The 17,266-nt window shown below is 44.9% G+C and overlaps 1 protein-coding gene across 1 annotated transcript in view; it reads right to left on the bottom strand.

The window, feature by feature from the left end:
- The window catches only part of LOC116060283 (NACHT, LRR and PYD domains-containing protein 12-like), a 50,830-nt gene that overhangs the window by 7,783 nt on the left and 25,781 nt on the right, over positions 1-17,266 (bottom strand). Inside the window, exons 11-12 of the mRNA XM_035993514.1 lie at positions 13,195-13,801; positions 12,864-12,910 (exon numbers count right to left, since the gene is read on the bottom strand). Of these exons, the coding sequence (XP_035849407.1) occupies positions 12,864-12,910; positions 13,195-13,801 (654 nt within the window). The remainder of the gene's footprint in view (positions 1-12,863; positions 12,911-13,194; positions 13,802-17,266) is intronic.

The raw sequence follows: 17,266 nt of genomic DNA, 5'->3' as shown, positions 1-17,266 counted from the left end.
TTTTAGTTCACTGAGGCAGTGGTGGGACATTGGTAAGGTTGAAATCAGGCAGCTTTGTCAGCAGTACACTCTCAATGTTTCTCGAGACATTGCCAAGTCTATGAACGATCTGGAGATAACTATAGTGGACCTGCAGAGTTCTGCAGAGTCCACAGGAAATCGAGGCTGTTTTGAAGACCTCAAGTCTAAAAAAGCCGTCTTGGCAGACCTGCTGGGCATGAGAGCACAGGGGGCATTGATCCGGTCCCGTTTTCAGACTGCTGCTTTAATGGACTCTCCAACTAAGTTCTTTTTTAGTTTGGAGAAGAAGAATGGGCAGAGCAGGATGATTCATGCTCTGAGATCAGCAGGAGGACAGCTTTTAACGACAGCTTCCCAGATCCGAGAGAGAGCCGTGGACTTCTACTCTGATCTCTACAGCACAGAGTACACAGAGGACAACAAGTCTTTCACCAGGTTCTGCAGAGACCTGCCCACGGTTTCTGGGGACGACAATGAGGAGCTGGAGGGGCCCCTGACGGAGGAAGAGGTTTTTAGAGCTCTACAAGGCATGCAGGGGGGAAAGGCCCCTGGGATTGATGGTCTCCCTCCAGAGTTTTACAAAACTTTCTGGGACATAATGAAAACGGACATTTTAGATGTTTTTATGGAAAGTTTTGATGGCTGCTCGCTTCCTCAGAGTTGCAGAAGGGCAGTGCTGACTCTCCTCCCTAAAAAAGGGGACTTGCAGGACGTTAAGAACTGGAGGCCAGTCTCTCTGCTGTGTGCAGATTACAAGATGCTGTCCAAAGTCCTGGCATCCAGGCTGAAGCTGGTGTTGGACCGGGTCATCCACAAGGCCCAAACCTACTGTGTGCCCGGCAGGTCCATTATTGACAATGTGTCATTGATTCGGGATATTTTGGCAGTCTCTGGTTCATTGGGTGTAGACACTGGTCTGGTTTCTTTGGACCAGGAAAAGGCGTTTGACCGGGTTGAGCACCGTTACCTGTGGAAAGTTCTGGAGAGGTTCGGCCTCAGCCCTGGTTTCATCGCCAAGATAAAGGTAATGTATGAGAACATTGAGAGTGTGCTGAAGATTAATGGTGGTTTGTGTAAACCCTTCACAGTAACCAGGGGGATAAGACAAGGCTGCTCAATGTCAGGGATGTTATACGCCTTATCCATTGAACCCATGCTGCATAATGTCCGCTCTGGCATCAATGGCCTGTTTTTACCTGGTTTTACTACACATTTTACTGTATCGGCCTACGCAGACGACATCATAGTTTTTATTAAAAACCAACAAGATGTAGATTGTTTAGGAAGTATTGTTCAGACGTTTAAGGAAATTTCTGCTGCCAAAGTCAACTGGGCCAAAAGTGAGGCCCTGGCAGTGGGGAGCTGGGCTGGAGGCCTCCCTCAGCTTCCTGGTGGGTTGACCTGGAAGAGGGGGGGTTTAAAGTACCTGGGGGTTTATCTGGGGGACCAGAGATCCACGGATAGGAACTGGGAAGGAGTGATTGAAAAGGTGGAGGGGTAGTTGGGAAAATGGAGGTGGCTGCTTCCCCATATGTCCTACAGAGGCAGGGTGCTCATCATTAACAATTTGGTGGCATCCAGCCTCTGGCACAAGTTAAAATGTATGGAGCCACCTGCTGGTCTGTTAAAAACCATACAGTCGATTATTTTAAAGTTTTTTTGGGACATGATGCACTGGGTTCCCAAATGTGTTTTATATCTGCCAAAAGAGGAGGGAGGGCAGGGTTTGGTGGACTTGGAGAGCCGGACTGATGCTTTTAGATTACAGTTTATACAGAGGTTTTTATATGGAACTGATGATGTCGTCTGGAGGCCAGTAGCCAGCACCATTTTAAGGGGGGTTGCAGGTCTGGGTCTTGATGCTTCTTTGTTTTTAGTAGACTGTGGTTTTATCTCTTTGTGTGACTTGCCTCCTTTTTACCAAGGACTTTTTAAAGCATGGACACGTTTTAAATGGACCAGACTAGAACCTGCAGCATCTCTGTTCTGGCTCCTGGAGGAGCCTCTGGTGTGGGGGGCCGGCTGGATCTCAAGGATGGCAGCAGACCTGGACTCACGGAGAGGCTGATGAGGGCTGGAGTGTACGTTAAAGGGGATCGTGGAGGCTGCAGGTCCTGGCTTCCTGAACACCGAGGCAGTGGCCTCTCTGCTGGGTCTGAGGTCGGGTCGCCACACCAGAACTATTCTGAACGAGTGGATTAACAGACTGGACAAAGGAGAGACAGAGATGCTGCGGGACTATTTTAATGGGACAGAAATGCCCGTTTCTGGAGACCCTTTTCCAGACATTGTTTTTTTAATTAACAACACTGACTCACTAGCACATCATACGCCACGTGTTGCTGATATGCAGACTGGGAAAGGTCTGTATATGAATTGTGTTCTGGCCACCCACAATAAGAAGCTGAGTGAGAGGAAGGACATGGTGTGGAAGGACAGACTGTTGAAAGACAGGAAACCAGTGTGGAGAGTCTTGTACAAGCCTCCCCTAAACAAGAGGTCAGGAGACCTGCAGTGGAGGATCCTCCACGGGGCTCTGGCTGTGAATGTGTTTCTGTCTAAGATTAATCCCACCGTGTCCTCCACGTGTCCATTCTGTCTCCACCCTGAGACCATTAGTCACTGCTATCTGGACTGTTACAGGCTGAAACCTCTTTTTAACATTTTAAAAAATGTGTTTTTAGATTGTGGAGAGGTTCTTAGTGAGACTGCTTTTATTTTTGGTGCTGGCTACAGAAAGACAAATGCAAATAAGTGGAAAATGTTGAATTTTATTGTGGGTCAGGCAAAAATGTCAATTTATAAAAGTAGGAAAAACCAGATCAAAAATGTGAGTGGACTAGAGCTGAGGAAGCTGTATGTGTCTCTGGTGAAGGCCAGAGTGAGAGTGGACTTCAGGTTCCTCTCTCTGATGAAGGACATGCAGGTTTTTTTAGACCAGTGGTGTCTCACCACGGCTCTGTGCTCTGTGAAGGACGATGAGCTCATCTTTCATTCTGTGTTTTTATGAGATTGTTATTTTTTAAATGTGGTTTTAATTTTTTTTGTGCATCTAAAAACAATATGATGTTCTGGTAGAAAAGGAAACGTCTTTCTGTAAATAAAGGTTTTGTAACAATCAATCTCTCTCTCTCTCTTTTTCTCTCTCTCTCTGTGAGTCTCTCTCTCTGTCTCTCTCTCTCTTTTTCTCTCTCTCTCTGTCTCTCTGTCTCTCTCTCTCTCTCTGTCTCTCTCTCTCTCTCTCTCTCTCTCTCTCTCTGAGAGTGAGTTGCAGCGTTTTGTAGTTTTTCTTACTTTTCTTTTTGTTGTTTTTGATAATTTCATTTAGTTTTGGTTAGTTTAATGGTATAGGTCACTATATATTTAATTTGTAGTGCTTTTTGGTGGTTAGTTTGGTTTATTTGGGTGGATTTGTCTCCTGCCGGCGTCTCGCCGGTTGTCGTGTGCAGCCGCCATGGTGAATGGAGAGGGGTTCTCCACGCTCACTAGAAAACATGGAGTAAAGATCTGTCCTAGTTTTCTGTGTAGCGTGGAGGACATTGGGTTAGCTGTGGGGGAAAAGGTTGGGCACGGTAGTTATAAGTCAGCCGCTCGGATGAACGGCGCCGTGGTCATCTTCCTGGACCGGGAGGACAAGGTGAACCAAGTCATCGAGGCAGGCATCACCGCGAGTGAAATGTTTGTTCAGGTGCTACCGCTCACACTACCAGCTACAAAGGTAGTCCTGTCAAACGTCCCACTGTTCATCTCTGATGGCTTCCTCAGCAGAGAGTTGTCCAGACACGGGAAGATAGTTTCTCCCGTTAAAAAGATCCTGTCTGGATGTAAATCTCCGTTGTTGAAACACGTAGTGTCTCACCACAGACAGCTGTATATGATACTGAACCATCGGAATGAGGAGCTAAACCTCCGGTTCCATGTCAAGGTAGATGATTATGAATACGTGATTTTTGCAACTTCATCATGGATGAAATGTTTTGGTTGTGGAGAGGTGGGACACACGGTGAGGGCCTGCCTGAGACGAGGTGATCCGAATCCTCCCGGTCCCCCGAGGGTACCGGTGGTGCCGGGGGAGGGGGGGACGGATGCCCAGCGGTCTGCGGGGCGGCGGACCCCCCACCGACCGAGGGGGCTGCTGCTTCAGTGCCGGCTGCCGCCTCGGAGCGGCCAATGCCCGCTCCGCGTGCTGCACAGCGGCGTGGTGATGCCGTGTCTGACCAGACGCACCGGGTGAGTACTGTAGATACACAGGCTGTTAGTGTGAATGGTGTGAGAGAGAATGTGAGTGAAGATGAGAGAAGTGTAGTGGCTGAGGAGGAAGAAAAAGAAAAAAAAAAAAAACAAAAAGAGGATGGTGTGTCTAGAGATTAGGGACACGCAGGAGGGACAGTCAGGGGAGACAGGTGAGGTGCAGACTGATGAGGGTAATGAACCGGTAAATGATACGGGTGAACAAAGTGTAAGGTGGAGTGAACAGGTGGAGGAGGTAGTGGAGGAGGAAGTGATGGAGAAGGTGGAGGCAGCAGTTAAATCTAAAACTGCTGCTAAACGCAGGAGGAAAACAAAAGATAGCTCCAGTGAAGCTAAAGCAAGCAGAGTGAGTGAGGAGAGTGTGAGGAAGGTCTGCACGGAGGGCAGTGAGAGTGATGAATGTGTGTCGGATGAGAGTGAAGTTCCCAACTTCAGCAGCAGTCAACAAAGACAGCTCTACACTGCTGATAAAATTAAAATTTTCCTAAAACAAACGAAAAATCAGCAGGGTGTAAAAATAGAAGAGTTTTTTCCAGACTTGGTTCTGTTCTGCTCCTCTGTCAGATTTCATAACAGCCAAAAAGAAGTGTCTGAAATCACAGTCCAAGAGGGTTTTAGACTGGAGAAACTTGTGCTTAAAGCAAAAAAACAAATACGTCTTGATGATGGATTATGCTCCAATGTTAATTAATTTGTTGTTTATTATTTTTGCTTTTAACATCTCACTTAATATGGATGTTTTTAAAGTTGGGAGTTTAAATGTAAATGGAGCCAGAAATGTAACAAAAAGAGCCAGTATTTATGAAACCATAAGAATGAAGCACATTGATGTTTTATTTTTACAAGAGACGCCCACTGACAGCAGCAACGAGGCCGACTGGAGGAGGGAGTGGGGGGGGGAAGCCATCCTGAGCCATGGCTGTTCTCTGAGTGGAGGAGTGGGCTTCCTCTTCTCCACAGCTTTCTCTCCGCTCTCACTGGAGATCAAGCATTTTATCGAGGGGAGGCTGCTTTTAGTCAAAGCTCGGTTTGATCATTTTACGGCTGTTTTTATTAACCTGTACGCCCCAACAACCGGTGCAGAGAGAAAGATCTTTTTAGAAAAGGTAGGTGGGGTTTTAAATGGATGGATTTTTTATTCTTGGGTGGGGATTTTAACTGTACTGAAAATGATTTTTTAGATCGTAATCATGCAGAGCCGCATCAAGCTTCCCAGCATGCTCTGGGGCGGCTGGTCTCCACCCATGGCCTGGTGGATGTATGGAGAAGGATGCATGCAGACTGCTGACAGTACACATGGTCCCACCTCAGAGAGAGTAGGATCTCCTCAGCCAGATTAGATCGTATTTATTGTTTTAAACAACATTTTAATATTTTTAAAGTGTGTAATATTGTTCCTGCTGTTTTTACTGATCACTCTTTGGTTTTATGTCATGTTTTTATTAGGGATGTGAAGCCGAAAAGTGCCTACTGGCATTTTAACTCGGTTTTAACTTCTGACAAAAAATTTAGAGAGGTCCTTATTTATTTTTGGGATATTTTTAGACAGAGAAAGGGTGATTTTAGCAGTCTTAGGCAGTGGTGGGACCATGGTAAGACAGAAATCAAGCTTCTATGTCAACAGCACACCCTCAACGTCACACGTGACATCACCAGATCTATGCAGGACCTGGAGAGTGATATAGTGGAACTAGAGAAATTAAGTGAGTCCACAGGAGATCAAGGACATTTTGAAGTCCTCAAAATCAAAAAGCTAGCTTTAGCCGACCTGCTGGACGTTAAAGTACAGGGTGCACTGGTCAGGTCCCGATTCCAGACCATCTCGGAGATGGATGCTCCCTCTAGCTTCTTCTTCGGCCTGGAGAGGAAGAATGGACAGAGGCGGGTAATCCACACACTGCTTTCAGACACGGGGCAGGAGATCGTGGAGCCGAGGCAGATCAGAAGGCGAGCCGTAGAGTTCTACTCCTCCCTCTACTCAAGCGAGTATGAGAAGCAGGAGGCTCTGCAAGAGGAGTTCCTGAGTGGGCTACCTCAGGTCTCTGCGGAGACCAACTCCTGTCTGGAAGCGCCCATACAGTTGCAGGAGGTCCACGCTGCCCTGCAGAGTATGCAGGGGAGACGTGCCCCAGGGATTGATGGCCTCACAGTCGAGTTCTTTAAAGCCTTCTGGGACATTTTTGCACATGATGTTTTAGATGTTTTTAATGAAAGTCTGTCCTCTGGCTCCATGCCCATGTCCTGCCGCAGGGCGGTGGTTACGCTAAAAACTGGCGCCCTGTGTCTTTGCTCTGTGTGGATTACAAGCTTCTGTCCAAAGTCTTTGTCTCCAGGCTGGGGAGAGCTATGGAGCAGGTCATCCATCGGGACCAGACCTACTGTGTGCCCGGCAGGTCCATGGTGGACAATGTCCACCTTATTCGTGATGTTTTGGAGGTCTCCAGCTCATTGGGGTTTAACACTGGTCTGATTTCTCTGGACCAGGAAAAGGCTTTTGACTGCGTTGAACACTGCTTCCTCTGGAAAGTAATGGGGAAGTTTGGGTTCAGCGCTGGTTTCATAGCCAAGATCAAGGTGTTGTACAGTGAGGTTGAGAGTGTACTGAAGTTTAACGGCAGTCTGTGTGCTCCTTTTAGAGTGTGTAGAGGATTTTACATGGTGCTGTCGCCTCCAATGCTTTTATCTCTTTTCTTAACCCAGCTGTTCTTAGCCAGTGCCTTTTCTGTAACCTCCAAGAGACTGTGTACCACATGTTCACTGAGTGTAAGAGACTCACACAGTTCTTCTCTCTTTTTAAATTGGTTTTTAGTCTTTTTAATGTAGTTTTTACTGAGAGGGTTTTTATTATGGGAGCTGCCTACAAGAAGGCACAAAAAGAAAAATGGCAGCTCTGTAGTATCAGGGCCAGACTCTGGTTAGATTTTAGGTTTTATAAACACATTGGAGACATTGATGCTTTTAAACTGCATTGGTGTTTTAATGACATTGTTTGTTCTGTTGTTGATGACGAGCTGGTTTTTGCACAAGTTTTTATCGGATGATATTCTTTTAAAATCAAATACTGAGATTTTAATGCATTAGCACTTTATTTAATTGTGAACATGCACAAATGATAAATATGTAAATAAAGTGTTTCTTTATTACTTAAAAAAAATCTCTCTCTCTTTCTCTCTGTCTCTCTCTCTCTCTCTCTCTCTCTCTCTATATATATATATATATATATATATATATATTCTCTCTGTCTCTGTCTCTCTCTCTCTCTCTCTCTCTCTGAGCGGATGTGTGAGTGTGAGTGCTGAGTGAGTCTACGGAGTGTGTGAGTTTCTATCTTTGTTTTTCTCTTTATTTGGGGTTTTGTATGTGTTTATGTTGTTGTGTAGTTGTTAGTTATTAGTTGGTGGTGGGTTTTGTTCGGGTAGTTCGGTTGACAGCCGGGCATTATGCCCGTGTTTGGCGGCCATGCGGTGCTGGAGAAGCTAACACGCCAACATGCGGTGAGGATTTCCCCGCAGGTCGGCTGTTCAGTGGAGGAGGCCAGCTATGCTGTCGGGGAGGTTGTGGGCTTTGACAGTGTGAAGTCTGCCTCCCGTATGAACAAGGCAGTGGTTATTTTCCTGGATGATGTGGCGAAGGTTGACACTGTGGTGGAAAAAGGAATTGTAATCCGGGATACAATTTCAAATGCTCCTCCGTTTGTTAAAAGTGATGATTTGGCCAAAGAGCTGTCGCGGTACGGCCAGCTGATATCTCCCATTAAAATGGTTCTGCTCGGATGTAAATCACCCAAGCTCAAACATGTAGTGTGTCACAGAAGACATGTCTTCATGATTTTAAAAGACAACCTGATCTAAATTTAACGTTCAGTTTTAAAGTTGAAGGCTTCAGTTATGTTGTCTTTGCAACATTGGATACCATGAAGTGTTTTGGATGCGGGGAGGAGGGTCATTTGGTCCGTTTTTGTCCACGCCGGACGGCCCCCAGTCCCACTTAACCGGCTCCCGATGGGTCGGGCGGTTAAGCCGACAGGGTCACAGAGCCGCCTCCGGGGGGCTCAGACTCAGATGTTGCGCCACCTGCGGCTGACTCAGACTCAGCAGGTGCGCAACAGTGTGCAGAAACTGCACAGGTAACAGAGAAAGACACGCAGGAAAAAGAGAGATATGTTGCTCATAATGAGGGTGGAGATGAGAGTGTAAACGAAGGACATGCCCAGTGTAATGACAAAGCAGAAGATAACAAACAGACAGGGAAAAAGAAAGCCAGTGCTAAAGGAAAAAGCTGCAGTCAGAATGTTATTAATGTGGTTGATGATGCTCTGGCTGAGAATATGTCCGAAGAGATGGATATAACTAAAAGATCCAGCAAAAGAAAAAGGACATCATGTGTGGGCACATTATAAAAATTAAGGTTCAGTATGAAAATGTAAAACTTATTTTTGTAAATGTGTATGCTCCAGTTTTGGCCATTGAACGAATGACATTTTTAAACCTTTTGTGTGATGTCATTCAGGATTGTACTGATGATTTTTAGTTTTTGGGAGGTGACTTTAACTGCACTGAGAATCCCTCTTTAGACCGTAATCACCTGGAGCCTCATCCTGCTTCCTCGGCCAGACTCAGGTGTCTGATGGAGAGCTGTGAGCTGGAGGATGTGTGGAGAGGTTTTCACATGAACGCCAGGCAGTACACCTGGAGTCATTCCAGAGATAATATGTTGTCTTTGGCCAGGCTGGATCACTTTTATTGTTTTAAACACCACTTTGGTGTTTTTAAACAGTGTGTAATAACTCCTGTTGGTTTTACGGACCATTGTCTTGTCCAGTGTTCTGTCTGTATTCAAAATGTAAAATTGCACAGCGCATATTGGCACTTTAATACTGGACTTTTAAATGATAACTCTTTATAGAGGGGTTTGAGTGTGTGTGGGGTCTACACCAGAGCCTGAAGTCCAGTTTCCCATCATTGCAGCAGTGGTGGGATATTGGGAAGGTTCAGGTGAAACTTTTTTGTCAGCAATATACTCGAAATGTCACCAAGCACATTACCAGGTCTCTTCAAGACCTAGAGATTGACGTAGTGGAATTACAGGATTTGATGGATTCCACAGGAAATCAAGGGCATGTTGAAGCACTTAAAGTCAAAAAGGCTGCTTTAGCCAACCTGTTGGGCATCACCCCACAGGGGGCTCTGGTCCGCTGCCGCTTCATGAACACTTCCCAGATGAATGCCCCCTCACAGTTTTTCTTTGGTCTGGAGCGTAAGAATGGGCAAAGAAAAATCATCCATTCCCTACGCTCTGAAGATGGAGATACAATCACGGAAACCCCTGAGATCAGGAGATATGCCACCTCGTTCTATAAAGACCTGTTCAGAGAGGAGTATGTGGAAGACGTTGAGTCAGCTGCTTCTTTCTATGATGGCCTTCCTCAGGTGGGTGCTGACAACAACACGGTGCTGGACGATCAACTGTCCCTGAATGAACTGTATGTTGCTCTGATGAGTCTGGGGAACGGTAAGACACCAGGCATTGACGGGCTGCCTGTAGATTTCTACAAGACCTTCTGGCCCGTGATTGGAGAAGATCTGCTGGAGGTGTTCCAGGATAGCTTGAGCAGAGGACGTCTGCCGCTGAGCTGCAGAAGGGCAGTCATCACCCTGCTCCCGAAGAAAGGAGATTTACAGGAAATAAAGAACTGGAGACCTGTTTCTCTGCTGTGTGGGGACTACAAGATCCTGTCCAAAGCTCTCGCTTCTCGGCTTCGGGAGGTAATGAGTGAAGTGGTTCATGTCGACCAGACCTACTGTGTGCCCGGCAGGTTAATGAGTGATAATATTACTCTAGTTCGGCATGTTTTGGACGTCTCTAGCTCACTGGGTATGGATACTGGTCTTATTTCCATAGACCAGGAAAAGGCTTTTGACCGGGTTGAACATCAGTATTTGTGGCAGACGCTCAGTGCTTTTGGCTTCAGCCCAGGTTTCATAGCTCAGATTCAGGTCCTGGACCGTGACATTGTGAGTATATTGAAGGTTAATGGTGGTTTGGCTGCACCTTTTAATGTGCAGAGAGGGGTACGGCAGGGGTGCTCTCTGTCAGGGATGCTTTATTCCCTCGCTATTGAGCCTCTGCTCCATAAACTCAGGAATGATCTTTTGGGTGTGTTTTTTCCTGGGTGTGATTCAGCTGTTAAACTTTCAGCTCATGCAGACGATGTCGTGGTTGTTTTGAATAAGCAAACAGATATCGACACTTTGGTAGAGAATGTGATGAGAGTGTTTTTAATCACATCTCTTCTGCTAAAGTTAACTGGGCTAAGAGTGAAGCTGTGGTGGTGGGAGATCAGCTGCAGAGCACTCTATCTCTCCCAGGTGGGCTCACCTGGAAGAAAGGAGGGGTGAAGTATTTGGGTGTGTTTCTGGGTGAGGAGTGTGTGTTGCAAAAAAACTGGGATAATGCTCTGGATAAAATAGAAGGCCGTTTAAAGAAATGGAAGTGGCTCTTACCGAGCATGTCCTACAGAGGGAGGACTCTTGTTATTAACAATCTGCTGTCCTCTTCTCTGTGGCATAAACTGTCTTGTGTGGACCCCCCTTCTAATTTACTTGCTAAGATTCAAGTTGTTTTAGTTAATTTTTTTTGGGATAAGCTGCACTGGATTCCCCAGTCTGTTCTGTTCCTTCCAAAGGAAGAAGGAGGACAAGGACTTATTCATTTGGCCAGCAGGGGCGCTGCTTTCCGCCTGCAGTTCCTCCAGAGACTGCTCTATGGCCCTAAGGACCTGGTCTGGAGACCTCTGGCCCACTGGGTGCTGAACAGTTTTAAGGGTTTTGGATTGACAGATTCTCTGTTCCTGATGGATGTGAGGAAGCTGAGTGTCCAGACTTTGCTTCCTTTCTATCGAGGCGTGTTCACCGTGTGGAAGCTGTTGGTTAAGGAGAGACGGCTGCAAGGTGACTCCTTACACTGGCTGCTGCAGGAACCGGTGGTGTACGGGGATCGGTTGGATTACCTCTGCTGGGCTGGTTCAGCCATCACGGACGCGTTCTGCAGAGCACGGGTGCTCACGCTGGGGACGGTGGTGGACATCACAGGACCAAAACTAGACAATGCTGCTGCTTTGGCAGCTGTTCTGGGGGTGAGATCAGTCAGGATCATCACCAAACTGTTGGACCACTGGAAGTACAAACTGTCCGGACATGAATCCATCATGTTGGAGGAATATCATGGTGGTCTGACCACATCTCAGCCTGAGGATTCCTTCCCTGGTTTATGTGTCCGTCCATGTCTGGATCACTATGTTGGTCATTTTTTAGATGTAAAGCACTGCACTTTATAAATGAAAGAGGCGAAAGGGAAGGGTTTTTATAAAATGATGGTGCTGTGTTTAAATAAGAGTAAGCTCCATGAACGGGTGGACACACCGTGGTGAGGACATCTGGGTTTGGCGGCTGATGTCCAACCTGCGTGGAGGAGTTTATATAAACCACAGTTAACAAAAAGAGTAGCTGACCTCCAGTGGAGAGTATTACATGGGATAGTGGCAGTCAATAAGTTTGTCTCTGTCATTAGTCCTGGTGTTAGTGACAAATGTCCTTACTGTGATGAAACAGAAACTGTGTTTCATTGTTATTGTGAGTGTGTGCGCCTGCCTCCGTTGTTCTTGCTGCTGGAGAAACTGTTCAGTAAGGTAGGGGAGGTCTTCTCCAAACACATGTTCATCCTTGGGTTCAGGTATAGTAAAGTTACAAAATATAAATGTCAGTTGTTAAATTTCATCCTGGGCCAATCAAAGATGGCTGTGTATGTGAGCAGGAAGAGGAAGGTGGATGACTCTGTTGATATTGATGTAAATCTACTGTTCACTCGGATGGTGAAAGCCAGAATCAGGATTGATTTTAATTATTCTAAAGAGATGAAAGATGTGGATCAGTGTGATCTGGGCCCATGGTGATGTGTTGAGCTCTGTTGAAGGAGACCAGCTCCTTTTCTCTCAGGAGGTGATGTCATGTAGTTGAGTGTTTATGTCTGTATGTATTTATTGGCCTGTTGAAAAGAGATTCTTTTGTAAATATCAGGAGGGAATATTGATTAAATAAAGTTCCATTAAAAATCAAAAATCTCTCTCTCTCTCTCTCTCTCTCTCTCTCTCTCTCTCTCTCTGTGTCTCTATTCTCTATTACTAATACATTATACCAGATTGAATATGGACATTAAACACAGTTAACACATGACATAACCATACATACAATAACAAATCAACGTATGCTGTAAATTAAAATAAAATAAAAATAACAATTACAAGTCTTAGCATTTGAACAATGTGCTGCATGAAGTGCTCTGCTTGTGGTGGAGTCTGCATGAGGAAAGAGTTCAAGTATAAGTAAATGTGGTCATTGACTGCATTTTGTGTTAAAGCAATGAAAAATGATCCACGGTTTGTGACTTCTGTTTCTCTGTGTGAACAGTGTTGACAATGTGACTTCCGTTTTAACTGATGCTTGATAGCAATCAAAAAAAATACTAAAACAATATTAATCCTACTGTAAGATGTTGAGCCTTGTTTTAATGAATCAAAGTGAAAGCACACTCACACTTTCTCAGATCAGGTTTCAGCCTCTGCTCTCCACCATGATCCAGCCTGGAGGAAGAAACAGGAAGTCAGAATGAACATTCAGAAGCTTCCCCATCTCTCATCTTCAACATATATCAAACATCTCAGGTTTCTAAGGTCAAAGATTAACTCTGAACATCAACATAATCGAGATGTCCTCAAAGTCCTCCAATAAGAATGTAACTTATTAAAAGGAGTTGAGACTCAGCGGGGATGAGATTCTCAGCACATCAGTTACTGTCTCCACTGTTATCACCAGGGCTGCTGGTACACACTGTAAACCAACAGTGAGCTCTGCTGTCTGTTCATACCTTAGAGTGTCCAGACTGCAGTGTGGATCCTCCCGTCTAGCTGAAAGCAGCTTCTCTCCCGAGTCTCCTGGATGATTGTAGCTCAGAGAACACAGAGACACTGAGGAATCAGACCCTACCCAGAACCCAGGATAGAGAGGCTGAGTGAATGTGGTGTTGAAGGTGTGGAGGTGGATCAGTGAGTCAGAGGAGACTGAGTAGAAGGACAGAGAGCGAGCAGGACAGTCCACATACACTGCTACTCTCTCAGAGACAGAGGAGGAGGAGATGGATGTTGGTATGTTATTGTGACAGACAGAGTAACCATCATCAGAGCACCTCAGACTCCAGGACTGATCATTACCACCAAACAAACAGTTTCTACTGTCTCCTTTCCTCCTGATTCCTCTGTAACTCACTGATATATCAACCCTTCCTCTCCTCTCGACCTCCCAGTAACAGCGACCAGTCAGACCATCTCTACACAGCAGCTGAGGCCACCAGTCAAACCTCTCTGGATGATCAGGATATGTCTGATCCTCCATCACCCATGTCACCTTCCTGTTGTTGTCAGACAGTTTGAGTTTTCTGTGTGCTGTGTTTGTGTCCAGTGTGAGTTGACAGGAATCTGACGGAGAGGAGACACAACACAGCAGCAGATTATCATCTAACACAGCTGATGGTTTATTAATTAACAGACTGACTCTTAATTAGATCAGAACTTCACAATGTTCACACATCTCTTTACCTCTCTTTATAGTCTTATCTCTAACCGTCAAGCTACTAAACCTGGATGGAAATTATCACCTCTGTTGAAATGTTCAATTAGTTAATGATCATACTACACAGCCTCTCTCTCTCTCTCTCTCTCTCTCTCTCTATGTCTCTCTCTCTGTCTATGTCTCTCTCTCTCTCTGTCTGTCTCCGTCTCTCAAATTCAAATTCAAATTGGCTTTATTAGCATGACTGTATTGACATACAGTATCAGTAAGCACATAAACAGGGAAACATTTAACACATTTACATCCAGTTGTCCAGTAGGATGCAGATAATTAGAGCATTAGGTTAACATTCATATAAAAGCAACAATCATCTCAACATAATATAACAATGTGAACAAAACTGATGGATATCGGCAACAACATGAAAACAAGAATATTACAGTTGTGTGTGTCTGTGTGTGTGTGTGTGTGTGTGTGTGAGTGTGTGTGTGTGTGTGTGTGTGTGTTTGTGGGGGGGGGGGTGTCACTCACTGTTCCTCAAAGTGTGGCAGGTAACGACATATTCTGCTGCTAGACTGCAGCTCTCTGGGTGTTCTCCCAGCAGGATTGACATTTTATTGATGTTGGTTATTTGGTCAAATGCTGGGTGTTTGTGTTTGAATTTTGGGAAATATTTCGTTCTGATTGGCTGCAGTTCTGTGCATTCTGTCAGGAAGTGCAGCTCTGTCTCGACTTTGTCTCTGTTGCACAGCTTACAGAAGCGCTCCTCTTTGGGGAGCCATGATTGTTTATAGCGGCCTGTCTCGATGGCCAGGTTGTGCTCACTGAGTCTGTACTTGGTCGATGTAGTTCTTAGTTTGATATCAGTAACTGTGGTCAGGTAGTCTGCCACACTGTACTCTCTCTTTAGGGACAGATAGCACTGCATTTTGCTTTGTGCTTTTGTTTGTGTGTTCCAGTTGGTGATGTAGTTTAGTTGCTGTTGTGTTAAAATTTGGTTAACTCTGATTAGTTGATTCCCAGACTGGTCCTGAGGCAGAACCGGGTCAGGAAGTGGACTGAGCTTCCTGACCAGCTGAGTGAGGGGGCTCTTCTCTTTGCTCCGCTCTTGCTATTGCAGGGCTTTCTGCTGATAGGAGTGGGGGTCACTGTTTTTTTAGATGTAGCCAATATTTGATCGCACGTTTTTGAATTTTGATGAATAATGGGATTTGGCCTAATTCAGCTCTGCAAACATTGTTGGTGGTTTTTCTGTGTACCTATAGGATGCTTTTACAGAACTCTAGATGCAGGATTTCAACTGGGTTTTTGTCCAAATGGGCCGAATTGTGGTAGGAAATAGGACCCCACACCTCACTACCGTAGAGGAGGATTGGTTCTATTACAGATTCAAATAGTTTGAGCCCAGTTTCTGATTGGTATTTTAATGTAGATTTGACTTTTTATTGCGTAGAATGCCCTACGGACTTTATCTCTCAGCTCCATTATCGCTGGGTTAAAACTTCCAGTGGAACTTATTTTCAGTCCTAAATAATTGTAATGTGTACAGTTGTGTAATTTATGTGTTCCTAATATGAAGCTGTATGTGTTTCCCTGAGATCTGTATCTTTTTTGAAAAGTCCTTGTCTTTGTCTTTTGAGTGTTTACTGCCAGGGCCCAGGTCTGGCAGTACTGCTCCAGCAGGTCCAGGTTCTGCTGTAAGCCCTGTTCTGTAGGGGACAACAGAACCAGGTCATCTGCATAGAGCAGGAACTTGATCTCAGAGTCGTGTAGAGTGAGACCAGGTGCTGCTGATGTCTCTAGGATGGTGGCCAGTTGGTTAATACAGATGTTGAATAGAGTGGGACTCAAGCAGCAGCCCTGCCTCACTCCACGCTTCTGACAGAAGGATGTTGTTCTTTTGTTGTTAATACTGCACTTATTGTTAGTGTACATTGACTTTATGATGTCATATGTTTTACCCCCTACACCAGATTTTTTGTAGAATAGACCACTGTGCCAAAAAGAGTCGAATGCCTTTTTGAAATCTATAAAACATGCAAAGATTTTGTTGTTGTTTTGGTGAACATGTTTGTCTATCAGGGTGTGTAGGGTGTAAATATGATCTGAAGTTCGGTGTTTTGGTACAAATCCAATTTGACTTTTACTCAAGACATTGTTTTTGGTAAGGAAGTTTATGAGTCTGGAGTTGATAATGCTACAAAGAAGCTTCCCCAGATTACGGTTCACACAGATGCCTCGGTAATTATTTGGGTCAGATTTATCTTCAGATGTGTATATTGGTGTGATGAGACCATGATCCCAGATGTCAGGGAAGTAACCTACACTCAGAATCAAATTAAAGAGTTTCAGAACGGCCAATTGGAATTGTGGGCTTGTGTATTTCAGCATCTCGTTCATGATGCCATCGAGCCCACTGGCTTTTTTGGGTTTTAGTGCCCGGAGTTTGTCTCTTAGTTCCTGTTCATTAATGGAGGAGTCGAGAGGATTCTTGTTGTCTTTTACAGCCAATTCTAGTTCATTCAGTTTAGTTATTATTTAGTTTTGATTTGGGTTCCTTGGTAGTAGCTCATAGAGTGTTTCAAAATGGCCAACCCATATGTCTCCATTCTGTATCGCCAGTTCTACAGTTTTGGATTTTTTAAGATTTTTCCATCTTTCTCAGAACTGGTTTGTGTTTATGGACTCCTCAATTGATGTCAGCTGTTTGTGTGTGTGTTGTGCTTTTTTGATTCTGAGTGTTCGTTTGTAGTGTTTAAATGTGGCACAGTAAAGAAGGCGTAAGTCTACATTTCCAGGATCTCTGTGTTTTTGGTTAGACAATCGCCTAACATTTTGTCTAATTTCTTTACATCTTTGTCAAACCAATTGTCATCTTTGGGATTCTTAGGTTTATTTTTGGATAATTTCAATGGTGATTTTTTTTGCAGTTTGCATGATGATGTGATTTACATGTCTGACTGCATTATTTATGCCTTCTCGACTGTGTACATATGTGGTGTCCAGAAAGGTATCTAGTAGTGAGCTGATTGTTTTTTGGAAGTCTTCTGTGCTGTTTTCGGCCCATCTGTATGATTTCCTGATATTAAACAGCTTACTGGGCTGTGGGGGGTGGTGCTGTTGCCAAAAGGTGAGCAAAAAGTATTTCTACCTAAAAGTATTTCTACCTAAAAGTATTTCTACCTTTTCTACCTTCTACCTCTCTCTCTCTCTCGCTCTTTCTCTCTCTCTGTCTCTCTCTGTCTCTCCCTCTCTTTTTCTCTCTTTCTGTCTCTCTCTCTGTGGCTCTGTCTCTCTCTCTCTCTCTCTGTCTCTCTGTCTCTCTCTGTCTCTCCCTCTCTTTTTCCCTCTCTCTGTCTCTCTGTCTCTCT

This window comes from Sander lucioperca, chromosome 17 (genome assembly GCF_008315115.2).
Source record: "Sander lucioperca isolate FBNREF2018 chromosome 17, SLUC_FBN_1.2, whole genome shotgun sequence".
In the NCBI taxonomy this organism is placed as follows: Eukaryota; Metazoa; Chordata; class Actinopteri; order Perciformes; family Percidae; genus Sander; species Sander lucioperca.
The sequence above is the reverse complement of the archived record's forward strand: the minus strand, read 5'-3'. Positions and strand labels throughout refer to the sequence as shown.